This window comes from Budorcas taxicolor, chromosome 8, assembly GCF_023091745.1.
Source record: "Budorcas taxicolor isolate Tak-1 chromosome 8, Takin1.1, whole genome shotgun sequence".
Classification (NCBI taxonomy): Eukaryota; Metazoa; Chordata; class Mammalia; order Artiodactyla; family Bovidae; genus Budorcas; species Budorcas taxicolor.
The window spans coordinates 113,534,178-113,560,553 of NC_068917.1; the positions used below are offsets into that span (position 1 = coordinate 113,534,178).

The following is a 26,376-nucleotide window of genomic DNA, read 5'->3' on the forward strand; positions in this document are numbered from 1 at the left end:
GACCTGCAGGTCAAGATTTCTCAGGAGGCAGGTCAGGGAGTCTGGTATTGCCATCTCTTCAAGAATTTTCCACAGTTTGTTGTGATCCACACAGTCAAAGGCTTTGGTATAGTCAATAAGGCAGAAGTATATGTTTTTCTGGAACTCTCTTGCTTTTTTGATGATCCAGCAGATGTTGGCAATTTGATCTCTGGTTCCTCCGTATTTTCTAAATGCAGCTCATCTGAACTGCATGAACATCTGAAGTTCATGGTTCACGTACTGTTGAAGCCTGGCTTAGAGAATTTTGAGCATTTCTTTGCTAGAGTACGAGACGAGTACATGCCGAGTACATCATGAGAAATGCCTGGCTGAAGCACAAGCACAAGCTGGAATCAAGATTGATGGGAGAAATATCAATAACCTCAGATATGCAGATGACACCACCCTTATGGCAGAAAGTTCAGAGGAACTAAAAAACCTGTTGATCAAAGTGAAAGAGGAGACTGAAAAAGTTGGCTTAAAACTTAACATTCAAAAAACTAAGATCACGGCATCTGGTCCCATCACTTCATGGCAAATAGATGGGGAAACAATGGAAACAGTGACAGACTTTATTTTCTTGGGCTCCAGAATCACTACAGATGGTGATTGCACCCAGGAAATTAAGATACTTGCTCCTTGGAAGAAAAGCTATGACCAACCTAGACAGCATATTAAAAACCAGAGACATTAGTTTGCCGACAAAAGTCCATCTAGTCAAAATAATGGTTTTTCCAGCAGTCATGTATGAATGTGAAAGTTGGACTATAAAAAAAGCTGAGCACCGAAGAATTGATGCTTTTGAACTGCGGTGTTGGAGGATACTCTTAAGAGTCCCTTGGACTGCATGGAGATCCAACCAGTCCATCCTAAAGGAAATCAGTCCTAAATATTCACTGGAAGGACTGATGCTGAAGCTGTACTCTTTGGGCCACCTGATACGAAGAACTGACTCACTGGAAAAGACCCTGATGCTGGGAAAGATTGAAGGTGGGAGGAGAAGGGGACGACAGAGGATGAGATGGCTGGATGGCATCACCAACACGATGGACATGAGTCTGAACAAGCCCCGGGAGATGGTGATGGACAGGGAAGCCTAGTGTGCTGCAGTCCATGGTGTCGTAAAGGGTCAGACACGACTGAGCAACTGAACTGAACTGAGGAAAGATCCTGAACCAATACACAGCCCAGAGAAACAGAAAAATATCTAGAGATTGCCAATTCAATATACAGAGAGTTATTCCCACAAGTTGGTATCTACTACCCTGTCTTTAAATTTCCAGTGACACTGTTTTCTAGAGTACTGCTCCTTCTTCCAGCGAACCACCTCCCCCACGGACCTTATTCTTCAAACTCCACTTCATTTCAGTCCCAACTGCATTCCTGGTGTTAACTTATGGTGTAGCCACTGAAAGTCTCTTCATGTACAATATAAGGTGGCTGGACTAGCTGGGCTGTCTAAAAGCTATGCATCTTTTATTTGGCATCTATCTTATTATGTGCTGCACCCTAGGAGGGATGCAGAGATGAACAAAACATGGCTCCTGTCATCAAAGAATTTACAAACTAGAATGAAACACATATGGAATTACAACATAAGGCAAAAATGTCAAGGATCACTAAGAGAAAGAACCATAATGTCCTTAAGGAGATCTGAGATCTGTCTCTACAACTGGAGTGACCAAGAAAGACTTTTTGGAGGGGAACACACTTCATCTGGGCCTTAAAAGATGACAGATTTGGAGAGAAGGAAAGAAGGTATTTCAGTTAGTACGACTGGCATAACCAGTTAGAAAAGTGCCAAGTCATGCTTAAGGAAAAGTAATTAGCGCCACATGGTAGCTGGAGCAGATGAAATACATGTAGAGTGGAGAAGAGAGATGAGGCTGGAAAAGCAGGGTGAAAATCAACTGTACGGGTCCGAATGCCAGACTGGCAAGTCTCACTTTCACACCCATGGGAGACCATGGAGAAGCCGGGAGCCAAACAACCTGAGAAGTTCACCGTGGTTGCAACGCTGGAAGAACGCACTGGAAAAGTAAACTCAGGGATAATGAGAAATTAAACCAATGCAACAGGTCTAGCAAGAGGGAGAAAATGAGGGCCTGAAATAAAATGGACATATAAGAGGGATTTCATAAGCAGGTCTAAATAATGTTGACTAACAGAATTAAAGAAGGGATAACACAAATGGAAAAGAGAGAACTCTTAGAAGGTCAGAGCCAAAAAAGTCCTCTGAAATCATCCAGTCTTAACTCAGTGATTCATTATCTTTTCAAGAAGGAAGGTCGCTTTTAAATTTCTGGATCACAAACATTTTTAAAGTGTTTTAGGTTATCAGATGATCAAATACAAAGCATTTAAAAATAAAATACTACAGATGTAAATAAAATGAAAAGTAAAACGCCATCCTACCATGCTAAGTTCCATTTCCACATTAATAGCTTCTGACGTTCCTTTCCGATATTTCTAATGTTGCATTGGCCAGTGTTCATGTGGGTATGAGAGGGTTGTAATTCTTTTTTTTTTAATTACATATAATGGGATTATAAACTCCAATAATTTTTTCATTCACCAATATATATTAAAGATCTATGTCCATATACACAGAGAGATAGATATATCTACTCAATGTTCCTAACAGCTGCATACTGTTCCATAGTCATCTGTCATAAGTTAAGCATCTCCTTTTAATAGATATTCAGGTTGCTCCTAGTTTGCTTTTTGCTGTCAACTTCTGTGGTGAATAAACCTGTAGATACAGTACCTTTTGTGTGTGAGTATACCTGCACGTTAAATTTCTGTAACAAGAATTACTGGATCAAGTGTATGTGAATTTAAAATATCGACAGAGCCTACCAAGCCGCCAGGATAGGCCCTCTTCTAAAGAGGAGAGAAAAAGTCAAGGACTTGGATACGTGTTGGAGGAGCCCTTCCTATAGGTGGGCAACCTTGCCTTTCGCCTCCTATTTCAAGGATGAAGGCAGCGAGTCCAAACGACCGCCAGGGGCACACCTCAGAGGCTGCACTTGAACCCCGTCACTTGCCGCTCAGCCCTGGATCCGTCCTCTCTGAAATCTCACCTACATTCAGCCTTCACTGAGACTAGGAAAAGCCTCCCGCGTCCCCACCCCCGATCCCCGGCTCCATGCTTAGGGGTGTCATTCTCCCCCGCTCAAGCTGCAGGGTCCTCTCACCGATGGTTCTCGTTGAGCAGGGAGAAAAGCGGACCAAGGCGCAGTTCCGCCGCTTGCTCGCGGAGCTCGCTGAGCGGCACCGACTGCAACAGCGACTGCAGAGCGCGGAGCTCCTCCAGCGGCGCCTCCAGCCGCGAAACCTCCCTCAGCAGCGCCAGCGCCTGGGCCGCCATGATGCCCCCTCCCGCCAGGGTTCGCCAGTCAGCCCGCCCCGCTCCTGGTTCGCGGCGCGCTTCTCCGAGCCTCGCGAGATCTTCCCGGCGCAGCCTCCCTTCCCCGAGGTTTGGCTGAGCCCAAATCGCCCCGGCCGCACCAAGAGCGTCGCTCAGCTGCCGGGCCGCGCGCGTTCGGGAGCTGCCAAGCCTCGCGAGACCGGGGCTCGCTAGGGCCGCTGGTAGTTACGGGCTCGCAGCCGTGCGTCGTCGTGGGGGCCGCTGTGTGGGCCCGAGTGTCCGGGCTGGTTGCTTCTGTCGCACTGAGAGCGAAGGCTGGGTCAGTGTCTGGCAAGCGGAGTGGTGAGAATGAGAACCAACCGAAGGTTCAACGGCCCTGCCATTGGCCCCCTGGCTCTAAACGCAGGCTGTGGTGGAGGCTTAGGCCGACAGGGCGGAGCGGAGGCGGTGAACATCCTGCTCCCCGGCCAGACACGTATTAAGAGGAGGCGAAGGGTCAGGCCTCGGGAAGATGAAAATTCTCGAGAAGCTGGAAGAAGGCGTGAGTAACACCGACGTGGGGCCGTGCACACCCTTACGCAAAACGAGAAGGCCGTCGGGGCCAGCATGGAGAGTTTTTCGCGCGTCTGCTCCCTAGGTGCTATGCATTCCCAAGGATGTAAACATCGAGAAGATGGAAACTTCAGTTAATCTTTTGGGTCTAGGATTGGGGGCAGGAAGGCGGGCGGCGATCGCGGAAGGCTGCCTGCAGCCAGGCCAAACAGGTTTACATGCAACTGGTGGAAACCACTGGCAAGGACAACCCAGACGAGTTTTCATGCGAGCAAGGGATGGTTTGAGTTTAGAAATTACTATAGACTGCGAAATTCGAGTTTGATGGAAGATCCGTTAAATACCCAGTCACCACCCACGTATTCCAAGCAACTCTAGCAACTGATCAGAGCTAGAGGCTTTAACCTCAATAGGTCTTCACCATCAAGGAAATGAACCTGCTTTGGAAGTGCTTGCCTTTGTGTACTTTTGGGGGAAAAGACAGAAATCCGGGAAACTTAGAGGACGCTAAGGACAGGATTTCCCTTACATTTCGTGCCAGTGCCGCAGGTGACAAAATGATAAACCCGTTGCTGCTTTATGAAGACCCCAAATTCCGCTTGTTTTATGAAAAAAGATATGCTTTCTTGTTTTTCTGGCGATCACTAATCTTATCGTTAACAGCTACCCTCATTTTGGATTGGCTTCATAATTGTTTTATTCTTTGAGCCTGGAATTATTTAACTCCCCCAAATCTTGCCTTCAGAGTATCGCTAATAGTGTTCCCAATCACCCAGACTCATTGTTCCTTGCTCATCCATACGTTGTTACTATGTTTCTTTGTCTGGAACGCACTAGCTATCTTTAGCCTTTGGATCAGAGTGTAATTGAAGCATTCATGGGGTATTACACCAAGCATGTTTGACCACTTTGCCCATGGCTTTGAAAAACAAAAAAAAACAAAAATTCTTTGCTCACTTTAAAAGAAACATGGTAATAATAAAAGAGGTGACGGATGATAAGAAAAACCAGATGCTCTTGATAAAGCTTGCTGGAAGCTTTGCTATGATGTTATGAATGATTATGAATGTTCCCTGGAGCTAAAGAAGAAGCTGAAAAAGAAATCATAGTCTGCAAATTGGATGGGCTTTAAATTCATCAATATGAAACTTTAAGTTTTGGGCTTTGGCAGTAACAGAGTCTGTATCATCTTGAGATGATAGATACACGTCTGTACATTGAGAGGAAGAAGGCAAATCTTTGGAACCAGAGATAAAGATGAACCTAAGGAAACAATGCTGTCCAACACCAGGTGTCAGACCTCATCCATGCTGCGATTGATATGGATTCTTTCCTGGATCGAGGTTTGGCCTTTAAAAAAGAGACTTCAATAAACTGTATACCTATAGAAGAGGTGCGGAACAACTTTCAAAATAAAGTAGAGGAGCTGAAGAAAGAGAAGGAAGATACAAACAGTATTGTGGATGAAAGAGATGGGTACAGAATCTGACTCTGAAGAGTCAGTTCACCTCTGAATCCAGTAAGGAGGAGGAAAGAAAGAGAGAAGGCAAGATGCCTCCAGAAGAGCCTGTGATATCAGGCAGGGGCACTGAGGCTCTTACTAGATCTGAAGGATCTGCCAAGGCCATAAATCCAGAATTGGACATTTGGAATCTGACCTTGGAATTGACTCGGAAGAGAGTAGAGGTGCCTGAGTTGAAGGAAAAGAGAATCCAGAGGTGGTTTCTTCCAGATAGCAGTTCATCCCTTGCCATCATTTGCCCCAACATCACCTTCATGATGACCATCCTTGTCAGCACCAGTCACACATCTGTATCATTTAGTCGTTGAACAAATATTTATTGAACATAATCTGTGCAGGAACCTGTGCTAAATTCTGGGACATCATCTCAGGATCTAAGGTAAAATGGTCATTAACAGTGACCTTTCCTATTAATATAACGGATTTAAAAGATCACAGTCTTGATTTATTTTAGTGGACTTTGAATATAAAGGGTTTTTTTAAGGACCACTCAGCCTCATTTTTTCCAACCTTGTTTTTTTCATACATGCTAAGTTCTTCAATCACAACTGGAGATTTTCTGAGTTAACCTTGTTTGGTAGTGCTTGTTTGGTAGAGACTGCTCTTGAAATGCTGACATGGTCTTTTTATTTTATAAAACACTCGTAGATTTATCTTCTGTTAATCTTCACTTTAGATCTATGAAAGAGGTATTAGCTCTTTCTTTACCAAAAAAAAAAGCCCCCAAAGCTCAGAGAGGTTTAGTTATTTGCCTGAGTCTACACAGCCATCATAAATGATAAAACTAGGGCTACAGCTGGCTTTGTCAGGCGCTTTGCTAGAAAGTGTTATCAGGCCTTTTAAGAATAATAGTCCCAAGGAATAAGGCAGACAGGTAAACAGGTAGTTAAACACAGAAGCTGTGAACTGGCAGCTTGCCTGCCAGTTTGGGAACCAGGTAGGTTTTGTTTTGTCTGCCCAGTTTAAAACAATTCCTAATTGATTTTCAGCATTCTCCTCCCCACCTGCTTTGTTTAAGGTACTATTTACATAGAACACAATTTACCAATTTAAGTGTACAGTTTGTTGAATTTTTTAATGTTTGTGTAATCACTACTACAGTCAAGATAAAGAGTAGTTTTCCTTGGCTTAAAATTGACTTAGGGTCTTACCAGCAGTGTGGTCATTTAAAAATTAAGAAATTTCGCATTAAGAAGCTGGATTAAAAAATTGGAACCCCTGACAACAATGGACTCTGTCCCCAAAGGGTAACAGTCAGTCATTAGCTTGCTGCTTTTGAGTTTGTTTTAGCAGCTGACATTAAATGTGGACAGAGTGCCTTAGGGGAAATGGGACCTTGGGATTAACCTTGGTAAAGGCTGCACAGACCAGCTGGCCTTGAAAGATGGGTGGGTTTATAGGGAGAGCAGTCAGCAGCAGGAGTGTTTGTTTTAAACCAGGGAGGATTAGAAGGGAGATGCGGTGGGGGGGACATGAAGTCAGCCACGTGTGGGCTTCATTTATTTGGGTTTGTTTTTATTTTCTTTTTTTGGTGGGATGGGCCTCAGTGGAAGAGTTTTGTGTATTTGTGTTTGTGGGCTGTGGTTTCTGAAGGTTTTATATATCTAAGAAGCTTTAATCTGTACACCTCAGGGGATTTTATGGGTTTTGGTATACGCAAGAATGGGGAGGGAAAATTGGTGTTTTTATTTTTGCAGGGGTTGGAGGTTTGCACGGGGTGTTTGGGTTATATGTTTCTAGAGAGTTGCCCAGTGAAAAATGAGTCCCTCTTTCCCCGCCTCCTCCACCCTCTCCTTCCGGCCAGCCTGGCTGGGACCTGGCTGGGCGGCGGGGCACGCAGCAGGTGGTAGGGGGACAGGGGCTCGGGCCCTTGGAGCCCATCCGTCCGCCAGCGACTTTGCTCAGGCTGCAGTTGCCATAGCCGGTGCTGGCTCAGTCACCAGCGACGCCATGGACAGGCTGGGCTCACGGTGCCCTCTGCCAGGCTCCGCTCGGCCCTCTATCTTTATATGCCTCTTGGTGAGTGTTCCACAGTATGATGCTGTGAGTCCTCTCGCCTCTAAACCTCCAGCGTGGGGACTGAGGGAGGAGGGGGCATTTGTGTTGTATACTCCTGGGATTTTGAGCTGGGGGCAGGCAGGTAGGGGGTGGATGGTGAAGTTCCTGGAGGTGCCACCCAGTGTCCTGGAGATCGCGGTGTGATTCTGAAGCTCACCAGCACCCCTTTCTGCCCTGCCTTTGAGGAGCGACTGGGCTATTCACTGCCCAGGAGGGTGGGGTGGTGAAGGGTGTTTGCTGGCGCGTTCTCATCTAAGGGTCTCGGGCTAGCTTGTTTTCCTCTTCCCAGTGCATTACCGTCTCATTTTTCTGGGGCTTTGCTGTCTTATCTCTGAAGTATCTTCACATGTGAAGTTTGGCAGTGGCTGCAGAGTGCCTGTTGGTGGTGCTGGTGGTAGCTGCCCTTTGGGGCAGGGCCGCGTGGTGGAAAGGAGAACTGTTGAAGCCCAGGGGTCTAGCCCAGCTCCGCTGCTTGCTTTTCTGGTGATTTCTTCCCCTCTCTGGCCCTTAATTAACTGGCACACGTCAGTGATGCTTAATATTTTGGGGACTATAGATTTTCTTGGGTGGGGGGGGTGTGTGTGAAAATTCTGTTTTTGCACCCAAGGAAAGTGTATAGATAAACACACTGTTAATTTCAGAGTATTTCCAAATTCCTTAAAACTAGGTATGTTATAAATTTAGAAACACTAGGTGGCTTCTTAGGCCCCTTCTGCCTTAACACAGATTGTCAAGTCAACCATAGACTCTTCAGGACGTCCCCGACGGTCCTGTGCTTAGGACTCCACCTTCCAGCGCAGGAGAGTTAGGTGTGATCCCTGGTTGGGGAACTAAGGTCCCGAATGCCTCGGGGTGTGACCATAAAATTAAAACAAAACCATAACCTCTTAAAGGTTAGGCAGATAGATACTACAGTACCAAAAAAAGGAAAAAGGCAGAATGAAGTAATTGAAAGGATACATAAAATATTTTGAAACAATGTAAACTTAGAAAAGGTGTAAAGATATAAATATGAAAATGTTACAAACTTACAGTAATAAGTATAATGTTTCTATTAGGAAATATGTTGGTATATGTATTTTGCACTCATGTAATATCACTCTCTAACGTACTGTAGTCCACCTTTGATTCCAAAGTGACCATTCATATCTTCTGATTCTTTGTTGATATGGTCTGCAAACACTTCTCAAGTCCATACCTCTTAGCAGGGCTTTAAAGTGCTGAGGATACAGAAATGAATGAGCTCACATCCAATGAGGGAGATGGATGTAAACCTCTGTATTTCAGTGTGATCAATGGTACAGCAGAAGGATGTTCAGCAGCAATCCTGGCCTCTCGCAATGGCATTTCTTCCCCAGTCATGACATCAAAATTGTCCCTAGATGTGACCAGATATCCCCTGGGGCAGGGGCAAAATTGCCTCAAGCTAAGAGCCACTGGATTAAGTGAAGCTGAAATAACCCTGCTGTGTCACTTCCTCCTTGCAGTTCAGAGAGCCCAGAATGGGAGGCAGGAGTGTGGATTTAAGTCTTGGATCAGTCACAGAACTGCCTCAGTTACCTTATCTGTTCAATAAAGGCTTGTCTTAGGTAATGCCCAAGTGCCCAGACTACTTCTGAGTGTCTCTTTCACTGTGAGTTCACGCAAGAGTTTCAATTCATTTTAGGTGAGTTTGTATTTAATCCTGTGAGTTCTGTGTTCCACTGATACCTGCTGGCTGAAATTCCTAGATTTCCCCTAGGAATGGCTTTTTTGGTCGGGGGACAGACCATTGCTCCTCTTGTTTAGAGTCCGTGTTGAAAGCCACCCCAGAGTCGTGTATCTGACCCCTTAGAGTGTTCTAGTATGCCTGATTCTCTGCCAGAAGTTCCGTGGATGAGCCAAAAGCCCCACTTGTTTCACAGGACTGTGTAGCCTGCATCTCAGCATCTTGCTGGTATGCGAAGTCACCAGTCTGCAGGTTATTTCTTGAGAAGCTGCTGTGTGCCGTGAACTGTCCCGGGGACACAGTGATGAGCAAAGCGTGGCTCCTCTCTTTATTGGATTAGTGGTCAGAAACTGTTTTTCCTATCTTGTTTGAACCCATGGCAACTCTGAGGTAGGCAGCACAAATGCTGTAATGTCCACTTTCTCGGAACCTGTATAGAAGAGAGAGGAAATAACTTGTTGAAGACTGCAGAGAGCTGGACTGACACTAGCTTTTAAATCTGCTGTGTGGTGCCTGTGTTTTTTTATCTCCTATATAATCTAATTGAGTTGTCACTAACAACCTCCTTGAAAACCCTGGTTGGTTGTTTTTCTTGTGTGGTCACTGGTTTCGTTCAGAGGACTAGTATGTTGGGCTGGAGGTGTTGGGGGAGGTCGTGGGAGGGAATGAGAAGCTAAAGACGTAAAAATGCTCCTCAGGCCCTGCCAAGAAGTAGGAGGCAGGCAGGGCCAGGCGATAACGCAGGAGTGGGAGGACAAAGGTTTGTTTGAGCGAGACATGAGCCCCGGGCTGGCAGGCAGGAGAAGCGTGTTCTTGTCCAGTCTTGCCTGATTCACGGTGGGGCTCCTTACAAGTTGCCTCCATCTCTGTTAATGACTCTTTTGTATCCCCCAAGCAAAGAACCCTGGAAGATGTCCTCTAATTCTCTTATTTCCCTCTTATTTTAGATGTTTTATCATTAAAGTAGCAAGAAGAGTTGTATCTTGACTGTCTTTTCCTCTCCTGTTATCACTGTCATTTCCTTAGCTCAGGATCTTAATATCTCTTTCCTGCAGCATTGTAATGGCCTTTGAATCGCCTATCTCTGATCACTCCCCACCCTCCTTCCCGTTACTCTACTCAGCCTGATCATGTTATTACTCTTCTACCTAAGCCTCTAAAAGCACCCCATCACTTGAGTGCAGACCCCACACTCCTTAGCCTGACCCTTTATAGTTCTAGCCAGACTCATTTTCCTCCCAGCCTCATGCCCACTGACTGAGACCCATGCAGTCTAGGTTACTCATCTGTCCCCAAATCCCTCTTGAGTTTGTACATATTAACCATATCTTCTGTTTCAGTCCTACCTATTATTTCAGTTCCAACTTGGATGGTCCCTTCTCTTCAAAGCCTCCTGCCCCCAACGGCTGGAGCCTTCCTTTTGGACCTCCCCCCCCGCCGGTTGTGTGTCATAGTAGCGCAGGCCCCATTGCTGTAGAATCAGGCTTCCTTTTCCTGTGCACACCCCACAGCACCTGGCATGTACACAACTGAATGACGGTGAAATTAACTCCCTAACACATCAACAGATACAGGAATTTATTGTCAGTCACAGTCTCCACAGGATGACAGCAGTCCCGTGGATGCCAGTCGGTGTTACCTGCAGTAGCAGTTTTCCAGTGGGAATGGATTTCAGGTTATCCAGGATCCACTCCTATTCTTGGCTTCACCAGTTAAAAGCTGTGTGATTTGTGTGTGTGTGTGATTTCTGTGTGTGTGTGAGATTTGTGTGTGTGTGTGAGATTTGTGTGTGGGTGTGTGGCCCTGCTGCGTGGCTTTTTTGGTCTCACGGGGTCTTAGTTCCCCAACCAGGGATCGAACCTGGGCCCTGGAAGTGAAAGCACAGAATCCTGACCACTGGACCAGCTGGGGATTCCCACCGCTGTGTGATTTTGAGCGAGTGTCTTGATTTTTAAGCCTTTTTTTTTTTTAAACCATTTGCAAAATGCAGAGGCAAGTAATCTCGACATGAACACATTAAGCACTGGACCTCGATGCAGGCCCTAGGAGCTCTTCTGTGGGTGGGAAATGGGGTACAGTGTGCTGCCCAGCCTGGGCCCCAGTCAGCTTGAGCTTGCAGGCGGCGAGTTGGCCACGCCTCTGCTGACCTGTGCCTTCTCTCCCCACTGTGCAGATCCTGACAGCCTCGCTCCTGACATACCCTGCGCTCAGGACCCTCAGCCTGCAGCTCCTTTCCGTTGTCACTGGCAGCTATGTGTCCGGCACGTACTCCGTTGTTTTTGTCAACTGCCCCAACGAGCAGATTGCCAGAGATATTGCCAGGTACGGGGAAGGGGCTCAGGTACTGCCCCAGGGGGCTCAGGAGCCACAGGAGGCTCCAGAGGGGCCGCTTGGGGACTCTTCCTTTGCTCTTGACAACCCACCTGTCCAGTGCTCAACTGCACATCTGTCTCATTGGGGCGGTTGGAGAGGCATGCGTGAAAGACACTTGGATGGGTCCTGTTTCTGGGCCTGAAAATGTTGAGTGGTGCCTGGGGGCAGATAACGGACCTGAGACCCAGAGAGCGAGGCGCCTTGCTCAGATGGAAGCCTGCAGGTTGAGCATTTAACAGTTCTAATTCCTGACCCAGCTCTCTCTTTTTGGAGATAGTTTTTGCTCAGTCCCAGAGATGTGGACCATGACAGCGGGAGGAGGAGACCGATTCCAGGTGTTTGGCGAATTACTGAAAGCAGGGGTGGAGAGAGCAGGGGAACAGAGCTGGAATCTTGGCTCCATCTCTTGCTGACTGTGTGACCTCAGGCAAGCTGCTCCTCTTCTCTAAACCTTAGTTTTTGAATTACCCTTTTTGAGAGGATTAAATGATATGATATCTGTTCAGCCCTTACTCCAGGAACTCAAATGTAACAGATGCTCAGTAAAGGTTGTATCTGATTTCCACCCCCTCCCCCTCCTTTTGCTTTTCTGGCTGCACCGTGCAGCCTGCGGCATATTGGTTCCCGGAGTGGGGGTTGAGCCCAGAGCCAGGGCAGTGAGTCGAGTCCTGACCGCTGAGCTGCTGGGGAAGTTGCCCCTCCTTTATAGCTGCAGCTCTGAAGAGGGTTAGTGGGGCTGAGGGGTAATAAGCTTGACTCCCAGCTCCTTTTCTTGCCCTGCAATTCTGCATTCTTGAAGTTTGGTGTAGTTACACTGTTTTATGCGTTGAATCTGGTCTTTGGGGGCACACAGCTTCCAAACTGATGGTCACAGGTTAAGTTTGGATTTGATTACATCTTTCCTGCCCCTAACCAGAATGTCTGTTTTTTTCCTTATTAATGTTGCTTTTGGAGAACAGCGCTTGTCTGAATGAGCACGTGATTACTCCAGAAATAGGACCTCAGCTTTGAGCAGCTAAGAATTGAAATCCCTTCTGTGCTTCTGGTATACCCAGAGCCTGTGCTGAACTCACTGGACCCCTGGACTAGCCACTCTGGGTCCTGTCAGGAGCAACTTCAGGTGACATCTGTGAGGTGCTGGGTATTGGGAGGAAAAGGGCTCGAAGGCGTGGATTTTAAATAGTGGAAAGGCCAGCTGAGGGGAGTGGATCGGTTTCAGCTTGGAGAGAGGTCTCTGCCGTCTTGGATCCAGGGTTGCTGATGAAAAGCAGCAGTGGATCTCATTCCTCGGTAGGTGATGCGTTTTCTCTCTGCTAGTTTTTAGGAGCGTATCTTAATGTTCAGTTGTTAACTTTTTAAATATACTCTCTCTATTCTCTTTCTGCGTCCTGTTCCTGGAATTTCTGTTAGATAGGGGGATGTTGAATTCGTTTTCTGTGGCTGACCTTATAGTTTTCTTTAGACTGAATTCTATAGTTTCCTTTTCAAGATTTCGAATTGTTTTTAGTAACCAAGTGCTTTTGGTTTGTAATTGTCTGATCTTGTTTTATAGATGCAATAATCTTATCTTTCTGCAGATAGTAATTATACTTACTTTATCTTTAATTTTTTGTAGCTTTATTGAGATATAATTGTCATATAACATTGTGTACGTTTAAGATATACAACATGATCATTTATGTATCTTTTGCGAAATGATTATGACAGTAAGGTTAGTTAAAACAGCCATCATCTCGGTTACCTTTTTTGCTGTGGTACAAACCCTTAACATCTGCTCTTAGCAATTTTCAAGTATACGTAATTGTACTTATTTTAAAATCTTGGTTTTGATTGTTCTATTGATTTGTCTTTCTCAAGTAAATTCTTCATTGTTGAATTGTAGTTTCTTGTGGTGTTTGACTTTCTGCAGATGCTTTCCTCTCTCACCTTCCTGGTGATCCTGACAGGGGAGCGCAGGAGCAGCTGCAGGAGTTGCCCGTAGGCAGCGCTGTTTTCACTGCACGTGGGGCAGGCAGGTGGACATTCTGCAGTCTGAATCAGTTCCTAAGAATAATTTATCGCCTCAAGTATTTTCAGAGGGGTCAAATTTTATAATCTTCAAAATTCTCCAAGTTGCTGGAAGCCAGGTAAACCAGATCACTACCAGTTTTTAAAAGATCCGGAGGCTCTTGAACGAGGCAGCCCCCTTGCACGCTCCCATGCATGTCTCAGTGCTGCCCGTATTCTTCAGGGCTTCCTGCTACTTGCTGGTGCGTGCAGTGTTCTCCTTCCTGTGCTCCAGCGTGGCTAAATAAGTGTTCTCTGCTGTCGCTGGCATGGGGTGTGAAAGGGAGGTTGCAGTGTGTGTGTGTGTGTGTGTGTGTGTGGTGTGAAAGGGAGGTTGCAGTGTGTGTGTGTGTGTGTGTGTGTCCCACAGCTGTTCTGTTCACTAATGATTCAACTGGAATAGAAGAGAGGCAAATAGATTTTGTTTCCAGGTTTATAGGAGAGAGTAAGTAGGTATGTGGTAGGGAGGGCCCCACAGATGTTAGCTGGCAGGTAGCTCAGCTCTGCCTGCAGAACTGGTGCGGGAACCAGGCCTTTCGGCTCCAGTCTGGGGCTCGCTCTTCTCAGTGTTCTTTAGAGCTGTCTCTCAGTCGGTGCAGCTCCGTTCTGGCTCCGGGTAATGCTCTTAGAGCTCTTAGTGACAGACAGCCTCTGCACTCGAAACGTCTCTATCTGGGGCCAGGCCGGAAACCTGAGTGCTGAGCCAGGAGAGCTGGGCGTTGCGCCCTCTTTGCTGGCGACACCACAGATGACCCTGACACGTCTTCCTTCGCTGGGCCGTGGTCTCCTACATAGGGAAGGGGGTCAGGCCGCGTCAGCCTGAGCGAAGTGGGCTGGGGCGGCGGCGTGAAGAATGGCAGCGGTTGGCAGCCCTTGTGTGTCCCAGGTGTTGGGAGGAAGGGGAGTGGAAACTCACTGACCCGAGAAGCTCTGGCCATGCCTGGAGGTGGGAGCCCCTGCTCAGCCCTGGCTGAACGTGACCTTGTAGGACTACGGGTCCACAAGGTTCTAAGATTCATTTTTTGGTGAGAAGCTAAGGAACGTGTATTTTTGAATGTAAAGTACCCAATAGTAAATATTGGTAACAAAGTCACGATTTTTGTAAACGTCCTGAAAGCCAAACCGTGTATTGGGTCCATGAGCCTCCAGTCTGGGGCCTTGGCCGTTTCTGGAGGCCCTCGAAGGTCTGTCTTCTGCTTTATTCAGACGAGCTTGAGCTCCCGCTCTGTGACTCACCGCTGGACTTTGGTGTTTGTTTTATCCATCAGCTTGTACATTTGTTTTCTCTCTCTGGTGTTTTTTTTTCCCTTTTTCGCCACAGGTGCATTTTGAATAACAGTCCTCCAGAACTTTACAGTCTTTTTCCCAAGTACAAGTTGCTGTGATTAGTCACTGAGGAGTTCACACTGCCAAAGAGATTGGAGGCCCGTGAAGCAATGGATTAAGTTTTTTTCTAAAGGTTTAACTCATTCCCTGTGTTTGCATGCCACTTTCAGAACCAGTGAAATGTGATTTCTCAGCAGATGACTAGATTGAGTGAGCAAGACTTGTAGCAGTTGCTTAAACAAATTTGGGCCGTGTGCCTCCCCTTAGAGTCAGGGATTTGTTTACCACCTGGAACTTTCCAAGGGCATGAGGGTGGTGATAATACCACATTAGTGTGGAGCCTTAAATAGAACACTGTTCAGCCGGGAACTTGGGAGAAGAGAAAGTAGGTCAGTTCTCTTGGCAGCGGTCAAGGAAAGGAGGGCTCAGGGCTCAGACGCATTGTATTTGGCAGGGCCCACACACTTCAGGGAACCGAGACGGGCCTCCGTGGCTGACGGCAGACCTGCGGCGGGTTTGTCCGGCCTGCCTGATCCCCAGGGCTTAGGGTTTGAGCGCTGGGGCCACTTCCCTGCGCCGGCAGCGCGGTGGTGCTTGTTCCTGTGACGTGCACTGGTTCAGGCATATTGTGTCGTGTTCACCAGGGCCCTGCACAGGGATCAGACCATCAGAGCAAGAATGCCAGTCTGCAGTCTGTCCAAAAACAAAACAACCCAGTGCTTAGAGGTCTGCAGAGGTGGTGACGGTGCTCCTAGGACTGTGGTAGGAAGCATCACAGAAATGAAAAGTGTAAAGAGCCTGTGTTGGCCAGTCACAGGACAGGATGCCTTTTTTGCTTTTCCTTTGAGTTGTGTCAATTCCATGTGGTCATCAGACACTTCTGATCTGTAGAGCTCATGTGAAAGCCTAGGACATATCCAAGAGAGAAGAAGAACAGAAGCTGACATAATAAAAGGAGTATTTGGTGGTGAAGAGGATTGGAACCCATCAGCTGAACCATTCCTCTGGTTGTACAGCAGGAGAGTCAAGTTGAGTGAGGCGGTCGTGCCTGTCGTGGATAGGTGCTCAAATACTGATTTCTGGGATGGAAGAAGGCGCTTGCATAAGGTCACACAGCCATCCTGCTGCAGGGCTGGGTTGGAATCCAGGTCTTTTTGTTTTCCTTCCAGTGCTAACAGATTCCTATTCCCCAAGCCGACTGGGCCTGTCCTTGAAACAGCCTTTGCATAGCTGCTTCCCTACTTCTCCCACTCAGGGAAGGACTTATAAACAATTCTGTCTGCAGAGGGTCTATGCATGGGAGTTATGGAACGTATTGGTTTGACTTGGGAGGGGCACTCTAAATGGTTATCTATTGAGACTTAGGTTTCCTGGGAAACTCCCAGGAACTCCTGTATCCTGTTCCATCTCTTCAGATGCTGGACACTTGCCCCAGTAACTGGCATGCTCTCTCTTTGCTTTAGGGCTATCCTGGATAAGAAGCTGGCTGCTTCTGTGAACATCCTGCCTAAGGCCTCCTCGCTGTGAGTTCTGCTCTGGCCAGTGGAGGGGTGTGAGAGTGCTCTGTCAGGTCCTGCCTGGTGGAAATTCGGGCACTGAACTAATTTTTGTACACCCATGCAGTCGTGTCCGACTCTTTGCGACCCCACGGACTGTAGCCTACCAGGCTCCTCCCTCCATGGGATTCTCCAGGCAAGAGTACTGGAGTGGGTCGCCATGAACCTGTAAAAGAACAACTCAAAGACATTTACTTAATCAGTACTTCACTGTCAATCTGTATTCAAAGGAAGTCAGCCAGTGGGTTTGTGCCATTCAACCATAGCAAAAACAGGCTACAGTTAGAGAAGGCAGAAAAAAAATCTACAGTTTAGGAACAGTGAGCCTTGTTTCCTGATTCTTTGTTTAAATCAGTCCGTCAGTTAGCTTGCTGTTAGCAAAGAAGTCAGACTGGGTAAGCCAGTCTGAGTAAGCCAGCTAAGGATCTCAGAGATTATAATTCCTATTGCTTTTGGATTCTCTGAAAAACTCAGAGCTTGGGCTGTTTCTGTGTATTGTCTGCCTTTCATTTGGTCAGCTCCTTTACTTAAGCCAGGCCCACACCATTTCCCTCATTAAAATGCATCACCTTGGGTGGGGGGCAGGAGAGGTTCAGGAGGGAGGGAGGGGACGTGAAACGCCCATTTACACCGATGTTTGGCAGAAACCAGTACAATACTGTAAAGCAGTTATCCTCCAATTAGAAGTAAATAAAGTGATGAAAAACGGCATCTCAGCATCCCAGCACTACCCGTGCAGGACTTGTCTTGTGTCTTAACTCTAGTCAGCCTGCTTCTCACCCCCTTCCTGCCCTGATGAGAGAGGGAGCGATGCCTGCTCTGCAGCTGAGAACAGACGTGCTGGAATAGGAAGCTGCCCCTGCCCAGCAGGACATGCCGCGGTGCGCCCATCGCCTGTCGCCGGGGCTCCCAGGCCTGGCCGTACTTCAGACGCCTGAGCTCCATCCTGGATCTGTTTAGTCTCCCTGAGGATGTTGCTTGAGTCTCTGAATTTTTAAGAGGCCGTGTTAAGTGATTCACATAAAGCCAGTCCGGGAGCTAGTGCTGGGAAGCTAGACTGGGATTTTAGCCTGCCGCTGCCTCGTGTTCGTCCTTCCTTGTGATTCACGCTTTCACCACAGCTCTGTGGGGTGAGGCCAGGGGCCTGAGCCGTCTTAGACTCGCCCTGGGTCAGCACAGATATTCTCAGGCCGAATTTCTCTGCCTCCCACGATGGCTGATCTACTCTTTTTCTGAACATTGTCAGTGACTCTGTTTTGAACTTTCAGACCTGCTTCTGTATTTTATAAGGCTCGCTTCTTCCCTGAATAAGTCCTGTGCTCTTCCATTGATCGCTCGGTGGGCACTCAGCTTTGAGAGTCAGTGATACAAGTAGCACCAGCCCAGAGGGTGGGGAGGTGCACGGAAGCCAGCAGTTTGGGGGGAGCACTGAACGAGCTGGGGACGCCCGCTTTAGAGGGGAATGTACGGGAGTTTCTGCAGGGCTGTCACGTGGAAGTTGGGGAAGACAGTAGGGTGGCAAATGTCGGCACACCGTAAGAGAAACCAGCTCATGTGAAAACCGTTAAAGTAGATGGACTTCAAGAGACAGTGAGCCTCTTACTTCCAGGAAAGTTAAGTCAGGTGCTAGAAGCATGTATTAGAATGTTTAGACTAGATGACCTGTAGGGCCTTGGCCAACTCCAGGCTTTTTCATATGAGCTTGGAAAGATTTTAAAGTTTCCACTTTAGCAAGTCAGCAAATTGGGCCAGGTTTATTTCACTGAGCTCGTCTTGTCAGTGGACTTCCTGGTAATTCAGCTGGTAAAGAATCCGCCTGCAGTGTAGAAGACCCTGGTTCGATTCCTGGATTGGGAAGGTCCCCTGGAGGAGGGCATGGCAGCCCACTCCAGTATTCTTGCCTGGAGAATCCCCATGGACGGAGGAGCCTGGTGGGCTACAGTCAGTGGGGTCACAAAGAGTCAGACACGACTGAGTGACTAAGCATAGCACATCTTGTAAGCATGATACTTCTTTTTTTTGTTCTTTTCTCCAGATACTATTGGAATGGAGAAATAGAAGAAGCAACTGAGGTCCTGTTGGTGAGTGAAGCTGGAGGGATGGGGCCTTAATCAGGAAAGAGTGAGAGCAAAGTTCCAATTAAATGTTAGCAAAGATCAACTGACTGAGGCCCTTGCCCCACACAAGATGCCCTATGTCCATTTGTAAGTTAGTGACTGGGCCTGGGGACCTGGAGGAGTGCTGTTTCCTAAAAAGCCAGAGGAATGAAGGGCTGTGGAGCTGGAGCTGAGATCCTAAACCAGTGATTTTTTTTTTTTTTCTTTTTGTTACAGTTAATAAAGACAAAGACTTCCAAGATCCATATGCTCTCCAGCTACATCAGGTAATAGCGCCATCTCCTCCCGGCCAGGGTCCTGTAGGTAACTAAGTGCATGAGCGTGAGCCTAGTCACCAGCCTCCCATGTGACCTTGGCTATGACCCTGTCCCATAGACTCTCTATCTATAAAATGAGGTATTGGGCTTCTTTAAAATTAGTTTATTTTTAAAATATTTATTTGTCTGCACCAGGGCTCCCCTGACACCTCAGTTGGTAAAGAATCCGCCTGGGATGCGGTTCAACTCCTGGCGGGAAGATCCGCTGGAGGAGGGATAGGCTGCCCACTCCAGTATTCTTGGGCTTCCCTGGTGGCTCAGCTGGTAAAGAATCTCCCTGCAGTGTGGGAGACCTGGGTTTGATCCCTGGGTTGGGAAGATCCCCTGCAGAAGGGAAAGGCTACCCACGCCAGTATTCTGGCCTGGAGAATTCCGTGGACTGTATAGTCCATGGGGTCACACAGAGTTGGACACTACTGAGCGACTTTGATTCACTTCGCCAGGTCTTCATTGCAGCATGCGGAATCTTCAGCTGAGGCCTGTGAGGTCTAGCTCCCTGACCAGGGATGGAAACCAGGTCCCCTTTATTCAAAGCGCAGAGTCTTAGCCACTGGACCACCAGGAAATTTCCTGTAAAATGAGTTCCTAGTTTCAGACCACTGGTTCTCAAAATTTCGGTCTCAGGATCCCTTTACACTTTTAAAAATTATTGAGGACCCAAAAGAGCTTCACTTATGTGAGTTCTATCAAAGTTTACTGTATTCGAAGCTAAAGCTGAGAAATTTTTAAGATACATATTTTTAGTTCATTGAAAATAACAGTAATAGAATAATAACCTATGAACAGAAGTAAATACAGGCATACCTTGGAGATATTGCAGGTTTGGTTCCAGACCACCACAGTGAAGCGAGTGATTTCACTTCTTGATTTCCCAGTGCATATGAAGTTATATGTTTACCCTAGATTGCAGTATAAGTGTGCTAACAATACCATTATGTCTGAAGAAAATAAAGTATGTACCTTAATTTAAAAACACAAAACAAAAAACCGTTCTGGTAACATCAAAGATCACCGATGTCAGATCACCATAAGAAATATAATAATCATGAAAAAGTTTGGAATTTTGCAAGAATTAGCAAAACATGATGCAGAAAAATAAACTGAGCAAAGGAGGTGTCAGTAGACTTGTTCAGTGTGGGGTTGCCACAAACCATCAGTTTGTAAAAAATGCAGTATCTGCAGTGAAGTGTAGTGCAGTGAAACAGCATGCTGGTGATGCCTTCTTATGGGAAGTAACCATGTTTTCAAAAAATAAAAAAACTGTGAAGAATGGCATCTTTCTACATTTTTGCAAAATCTGGCTTAATAAGAGAGCTGGATCTCCTCAAAAGCATCTCTTAAGTACTGAGAGACTTTCAAGTTCATGGTGGCATATTCAAATTTTCCAAACTTCTGATTTTTGCTTAAAAACATGAATTTATTCTTATTTACAGTGTTCATGGGGTCGCAGAGTTGGACAGGACTGAGCGACTGGACTGGACACTGCACAGTGTCATGCCATGTGTGGTCTCTGCTGTGCAGCAGAGTGGCTCAGCTATACACGTGTATCTTCTTTTCCGTGTTCTTTCCCATCATGGTTTATCACCAGATACTGGATAGAGCTCCCTGCACCGCACAGCAGGCCCTTGCGGTTTGCCCATCCTGTGGAAATAGTTTACATCTGCTAATCCCAGACTCCCAACGCTTCCCTCCCCTGCCCCCAAAACACGAATTTTTTTTTAAATGAATTCTTTGATTGGCAATAAACGATGTAAATTGTCTTCATTTGAGTGATGGGCCAAATGTTTGTTCATATTTGAGAAAATGTGTACCTAATACTCAAACCTGAGTCACCTTAATTTGTGAAATTGACAGACAAATGATGGTTACTCAAGCTGGAAAGTAAAAATGGTGTACTGTGGGGAAAAGGTCTAGTTTAGCTTGTGACTCAAATCAGACAAGTTTAAGACAACACTGAGCTCAGGTATGATAGCAGAAGCACTTTATGTATACCTCCCATTTTGTTACACAATATTAAAACGACACTCAAGAGTCAAACTTTAATAAAAATAGTAATTTTTGCCACATTATCAGAAATGTTCTTAGGTGAATTTGAGTTTTAAAAAAATGCATGATAAAAGAAATGCACGCATGTCTGCGACAGTGAAGAAGATATTGGCGGCCAGAGCATTGTGGGGCTGCTGTCCTGAGCGCGCTCGGGCGGCCAGTTTCACCCATCACTGCTTTTGCACCATCAGTGCAAACGTCAACATAGTGGAAGGATAAATAACAACATTGTTGTGAAAATAGTTTTGGCCTCTTGGACCTCCTGAAAGAGCCTTGAAAGTTCCCCAGGGGTCAGAGGACTCCACTTGGAGAACCACTGGTCTAGGTCTCCATGAAATAGGAAATTCATTCTTCTCAGGCGCTGGATAAAATTACATGGCCTGCTCCTACTGTTCCAGCAACTGTGCGTGCACATGTTGTGATTTAGTAAGCAGCCTCTCGTGAGAGCTTTTCAGCACCTGAAGTCAGGAGAGCAGAGGACTGCTGCCCCAGCTCGACAGTGGGGACCGAGGCCCAGTGTCTTCCGCTTTTTCAGTTTGCAAAGTGAAGAGAGCACGTGTGCTCAGGACTGGGTGAGAGAGACGGGCAGAAGGGAGAGACTGCTGTGGGTTTGGATGGTCAAGGAAGATCCCTGGGGAGAGGTCGTTGGTTGCAATGAGCCTTGAGGAGTAGAGAGGCTTTCGATTTAGCAGCAGGAGTAGGGAGGAGAGTAGAGAGGTGCAGGGGCAGGCGCAGCGATGAGTGAAGGGTAGCGATAAAGGCAGCAGCTGACAGCGAACGCACACAGTGCTGTCAGTGCGGCAGCTAAGCGCCTTGCATACCTTGCTCATTTAATCCTCAGCAATCCAGTACTATTTTCACCCTCCTTTTTTTGCGGGGGCTTCAGCGAAATGAAGAGATACGTCCATGCTTACATGGCTAGTAAGTGGTGGACTTAGAATTTGAACCCATGCTTGTGAGACTTTAATGCCATCTGGCCTAATTTATACTTGATAACAGATGGGCATAGGCTTAGGAGTGGTGGGCTGTGGGGCCGGACAGGTGGGCTGCAGGCCGACTGTGGAGGGCCTCAAGGGAGGCCGGCCAGTTTGGGTTTATGGCATAGGCTTATATGCCACTTACGGGCCTCTGCTTTCCTTCCAAAGGTTGGTGCATCCTTTTGAAATCCCAGAGCTCTTCAGTCTTCCCATGGACCAAGGAGATGTGCACTACTTAAGGTGGCTGGAGGAGGGCATGGAGCAGGAGTGAGGGGGGCTCTCGTGCCTCCTGCGGCGTGCCCCAAAGAGCTGTCATTGTCTGTTCTCCGGCTGAAGGGCGGCTTCTGTCTGCCTCCTCGCATCTATGAATTCCATGCTTTTCTCAGCACAGAGGAGCTAAGTAACTTGTGGAGGGTGAAGGTCCTAGACCCCTGAGGCTGGAAGAGGATGCTGGGCCAGTCAGGCCAAGCACGGACCCGGTGGAACGTGCCTCTGAGTGCCTCACACGTAAAGGTGGCCAGGAGCGGCAAGGTCACAGTGAGGGTGAGGCTGGTCTGTGTTCATTGAACCTAAACTGAGTGCCGCGGATGTTATTACTCCTGCTTCTGATTAGGAATTATCTGGCGACCTGTCACCCAGAAGTGTGTGGGGGTGAAGGTCACCTTCTAGGGGAGCTGGAAGCACTCTATCCAGAAGGATGAATCGCTAATGGTGGAATGTCAGGGACAAGCAGGATTATTTCCTCTAGCTGGAGGTGGTGTTGGTTATTGCTGAGTCCTGAGGAAGTGGGCCTGGGAAAGGGCTTCATGAATGCAGGTAGGACTGGGGAGGGGCGGGCTTAGACACAGTCTCAAGGATTGAGAGTTGGTCTTGACTCTTTCCTAGCCCGAAGGTGGCAGACCTCAGTAAGCTGTGGTCCCTTGCTCAGCAGAGACATGGGTTCTGAGCCCACCACACTGACCTTCCCATGTGCGCACGGAAACCGAGCATCCTAAAGTGGGAAGAACCCGGGAGAGCTGCTGGATCAGAACCCCAGGGGTTCACAGGAGGGACCCTGCTGCTGCTGCTGCTGCTGCTGCTAAGTCACTTTAGTCATGTCAGACTTTGTGTGACCCCATAGACGGCAGCCTACCAGGCTCCGCCGTCCCTGGGATTCTCCAGGCAAGAGCACGAGTGGGTTGCCATTTCCTTCTCCAGTGCATGAAAGTAAAAAGTGAAAGTGAAGTCACTGAGCCGTGTCCGACTCTCAATGACCCCATGGACTGCAGCCCACCAGGCTCCGCTGTCCCTGGGATTTTCCAGGCAGGAGTGCTGGAGTGGGGTGCCACTGCCTTTTCCAGGAGGGACCCTGAGGGCTCCTCATACTTCAGCCAGTGCACCCATGCTTTTATTATTAATTTTTATGTATTGAGCTAAGTTTTTGTTGTTACAAGTTTGTAAACCAGTAGCCTGAGCCAGTCTTACAGATTTTGTAAGGTTCAAGACCCTTGAGGCTGGAAAAGGATGCGGGGCCAGTCAGGCCAAGCAAGGACCCAGTGGAATCTATAAAGCCAGTTTTATAGATGACTGAAGGGAATTGAACTGCCCTGAGGTCCAGAAAAGGGGTGGGTTGTGTTACAGAGGGGAGAACCAAGGCTGCTCATTCCATCGGCTGCGCTCCTAACCCTGCTCCCTGGGGCTGGTGGACCCCCGGGGAGTGAGAGGAGAGCCTGACCTAGGCCCCCTCACGGCTCTGCTGCAGGGTGACCCCCCTCAGGGCCCTTCAGAGCCTTGCCCCAGCTCACTCTGCCACCTCCACTCTCCTCCCCTGCCTGGACCTGTGGGTGGCTCTGGTGTGCCAGGCTGGTGCCCTGCCTGAGCACCCTCTGCGCCGTCTGGAGGAGCGTGGCTGCCCCTCTGCAGGCCTGGCGTCCAGTTGGAGGCAGTCGCCCCTGCCCTGGCGTCCTGTTGCCCCCGTGCATCCTGGCCCGTCTCCGGGATTGTGCGTTGCGCCAGGGGAGGGGCGTGCTGACAGCAACTTGGTCTCCTGTACACAGTTTGGCATATATTTTCCAAATTGATGTTTCAAGGATTTGAGTAACTAAAGCTTTCTCTACTTTCCACAGTTACCTTCTCATTTACCAGGTTGGCAAAATCCAATTATTTTTCCTTGAACTTCCTTAATGTGAGATTAATTCCAGAGATTTTCCTGTCTCTGACTGCCATTGGTTCATTTTTTGTGCTGAGTGTGCTTTGAAAACTGTTTTTTGGTGGCCTGCCTTAGCCTCAGTCACAGCTGACTATAGGAAATAACACCAGCTCTCTCTGCAGGTACTGTCCTAGGTCTTAACATTTATCCTTGTAATCCAGGTTACCCTCATTTTGCAGTTGAAACCTTAGATTGGAGAGCAGAGACGCTTAAAATAAGTATGAAAGCAGGTGTCTGACTCTAAATCTGATGCTCTTACAGTCTCTTTCAAAGAGGCTGGCTATATCTCTCTGTAGGCCAGAGAACCTGCTGTAGCCATCTCTAAGGAAGAGCTGTTCATTCCTAAAACATCCACCTTAACAGTGTGGTGAGTTGGTATGTTGTGTGGTTTCCTTCTCCCCACAGGTCTGGAGGCCGGTGGTGATGTCTTCATTCTGTAGATGAGGGAACAGCTTGAGAGGCTTGCCCAGCTCTACCACACTGCCCTCAATGTGCTGTGGGCGCGGGGGCTAGACATCAGGGTTTCCACCCGGGAATTCCTTCCCAGCACTTCTCAGGAAGCATGGTTATGACTCCAGAACCCTGGGAGAATCAATCAGTTGAGGAAATGAGAAGTAAAAAAGTCTCCATGAATACTGAAGCTTAAAAGCATAAAGGTGCTACTGGTTTGAAAAAGTAGAGCAAGAAGCGGTTGCTTATACAGAGTTGAGTGTAGTTACCTAACCAGGACAGGAGTGTAGAAGAGAAGTGGTTTCCATCTCCTTTCGCCTGGGATTGTCTAGCCCTGTCCACTGCAAACCCTGAGTTACTCCTGCAAGTGAGAAATGTATACATGCAGTATGCTTTACACAAATCCTGTGAGTGGTGTTCTAAGAAATAAGCTTTGGAAGCAAAATAAATTCTTAATTTGGCAATTCTGACACTCGTCTGTACTCTTAACCTTGTTAGGCTATTTGAATGTTAACATTTGAATACTATCCAATGACGTTCTCTGGTGTTTTCCAGGGTTTAAATATTCCCTAGAGACTGCAGTTCTTTGTAAATACTACTAAGTTTAATAATCCTATTTGTTAAACAGATTTTTTTTTTCAGATTTCTGTAATAACAGGAAAAGTATGAAGAATGTTGGACATATTTTAAGAGTAAGTTATGATTTAGGGAATTTGTGAGAATTCTAATTTCTTGCTCCAAAATTCTGGAGGCAGACAGATGTGTGTTGCGAGTTTGTGAGCACTCACTTAAACCACCCAGAAATTGGCACTCCAGCCCAGGGAGAACTAGCGACCTCAGAGGGGTCTCCAGGGCTCCTTGCTGTGCAGCCTGGGCTAGAGCCCGAGTCTCTGGGGACCTGGGGCCCCCCGTCCCTCCACTGAGCTCCGAGACAGCCCCCCACCCCGCCCTGGCCTCAAGTGCGGTTTGTTCCAAGGGCAGTTGTAAGGTCACCAGAGGCGTGGTAGGAAAAAATGGGAGCTGTAGTTAACGAGGGCTTCCCTGGTAGGTCAGACAGTAAAGAACTGGCCGGCAATTTTTAAGGTCAGCCATTAACACTCAGGGTTTAACAGGCTACACTAACTTTGGAAATAGAGTTCAGTTAGGCCCGTGGCCTTCACCTGCCTGTAGCTTTTTCCTATTCCCCTCTTTTTCTCTCTCTCCAAACTACCCCTGACTTACAGAAGTTTATGTAAGGTGGTAATCTGTAACGTTTATGAGGTGGTTCCCTCAGCATCTAGGGGGCTGAACACCAGCAGGGATTCTCCCAGGCAGGTGAAGTGGGGGTGGGGGGTGGGGGGTGCGGAAAGGGGACTGAAGCAAAGGACCCCGACCGGGCGGGGCCGGGAACGCGCTTCAGATTCCTCCAGCCGTGTGCCACCAGCACTTGGTGAAGTTTTACAAGGCCTGTACTGAAGCATCCTTCCGGGGTCACATTCTAAGTTCAGGCCCCAGCTTTTATCTCTGTGGCTCTCAGCTGATGTTTCCTGCCCCCATGGGCAGGGTCCTCAGAGCAGAAAAAAGGTTCTCTGTCCCGGTGGTAAAGGTAAGAACACCGCTAAGAGAATAAGGTGGCAGGTGCCGGAGTGGCAGGGTGATCGGAGTGGCAGGGTGATTGGAGAGGGGGTCGGGTCCCACCATTCCCCCGTCACCTTCCTGATACTTCACTAGAGCAGTGATAGGTCGTTCTTCAGAGGGAGCCTTTAAAAT

General features: G+C 47.6%; 2 protein-coding genes across 10 annotated transcripts in view; one reads left to right on the forward strand and one right to left on the reverse strand.

Annotated features, from left to right (window-relative positions):
• The window catches only part of PSMD5 (proteasome 26S subunit, non-ATPase 5), a 21,179-nt gene extending 17,382 nt beyond the window's left edge, over positions 1-3,797 (reverse strand). Inside the window, exon 1 of the mRNA XM_052645295.1 lies at positions 3,219-3,797. Coding sequence (XP_052501255.1) covers positions 3,219-3,391 — 173 coding nt within the window. The 5' untranslated portion in view covers positions 3,392-3,797. The remainder of the gene's footprint in view (positions 1-3,218) is intronic.
• Positions 3,535-25,083, forward strand: LOC128052739 (protein CutA homolog). 9 transcript variants are annotated; one of them, XR_008199839.1, is made up of 8 exons: positions 3,535-5,844; positions 11,405-11,553; positions 11,882-12,894; positions 13,514-13,730; positions 16,440-16,499; positions 18,568-18,613; positions 18,866-18,915; positions 22,158-25,083. XR_008199839.1 is itself a non-coding variant. In XM_052645298.1 (6 exons), the coding sequence occupies exons 1-6, from the start codon at positions 3,903-3,905 to the stop codon at positions 20,563-20,565; spliced, it is 501 nt and encodes a 166-aa protein (XP_052501258.1). In that variant the 5' UTR covers positions 3,535-3,902; the 3' UTR covers positions 20,566-20,661. The 9 variants fall into 9 exon arrangements, 5 of the variants coding, with proteins under 5 accessions (XP_052501258.1, XP_052501257.1, XP_052501259.1 ...); XM_052645298.1 differs by lacking the exons at positions 11,882-12,894; positions 13,514-13,730; positions 22,158-25,083 and adding an exon at positions 20,400-20,661 and having other exon boundaries at positions 3,535-3,932; XM_052645297.1 differs by lacking the exons at positions 3,535-5,844; positions 11,882-12,894; positions 13,514-13,730; positions 22,158-25,083 and adding exons at positions 7,322-7,484; positions 20,400-20,661.
• Positions 25,084-26,376: the final 1,293 nt, after the last annotated feature.

Excerpts from the sequence above, each read along its gene's own strand:
- LOC128052739 (XM_052645296.1), top strand. The coding sequence starts at position 15,655 with ATGCCAGTCTGCAGTCTGTCCAAAAACAAAACAACCCAGTGCTTAGAG. Across the intron at positions 15,739-15,867 it reads ACGGTGCTCCTAGGACTGTG|AGCTCATGTGAAAGCCTAGG; the intron begins GTAGGAAGCATC and ends TCTGATCTGTAG. Across the intron at positions 18,916-20,399 it reads ATGCTCTCCAGCTACATCAG|TGTTCATGGGGTCGCAGAGT; the intron begins GTAATAGCGCCA and ends TCTTATTTACAG.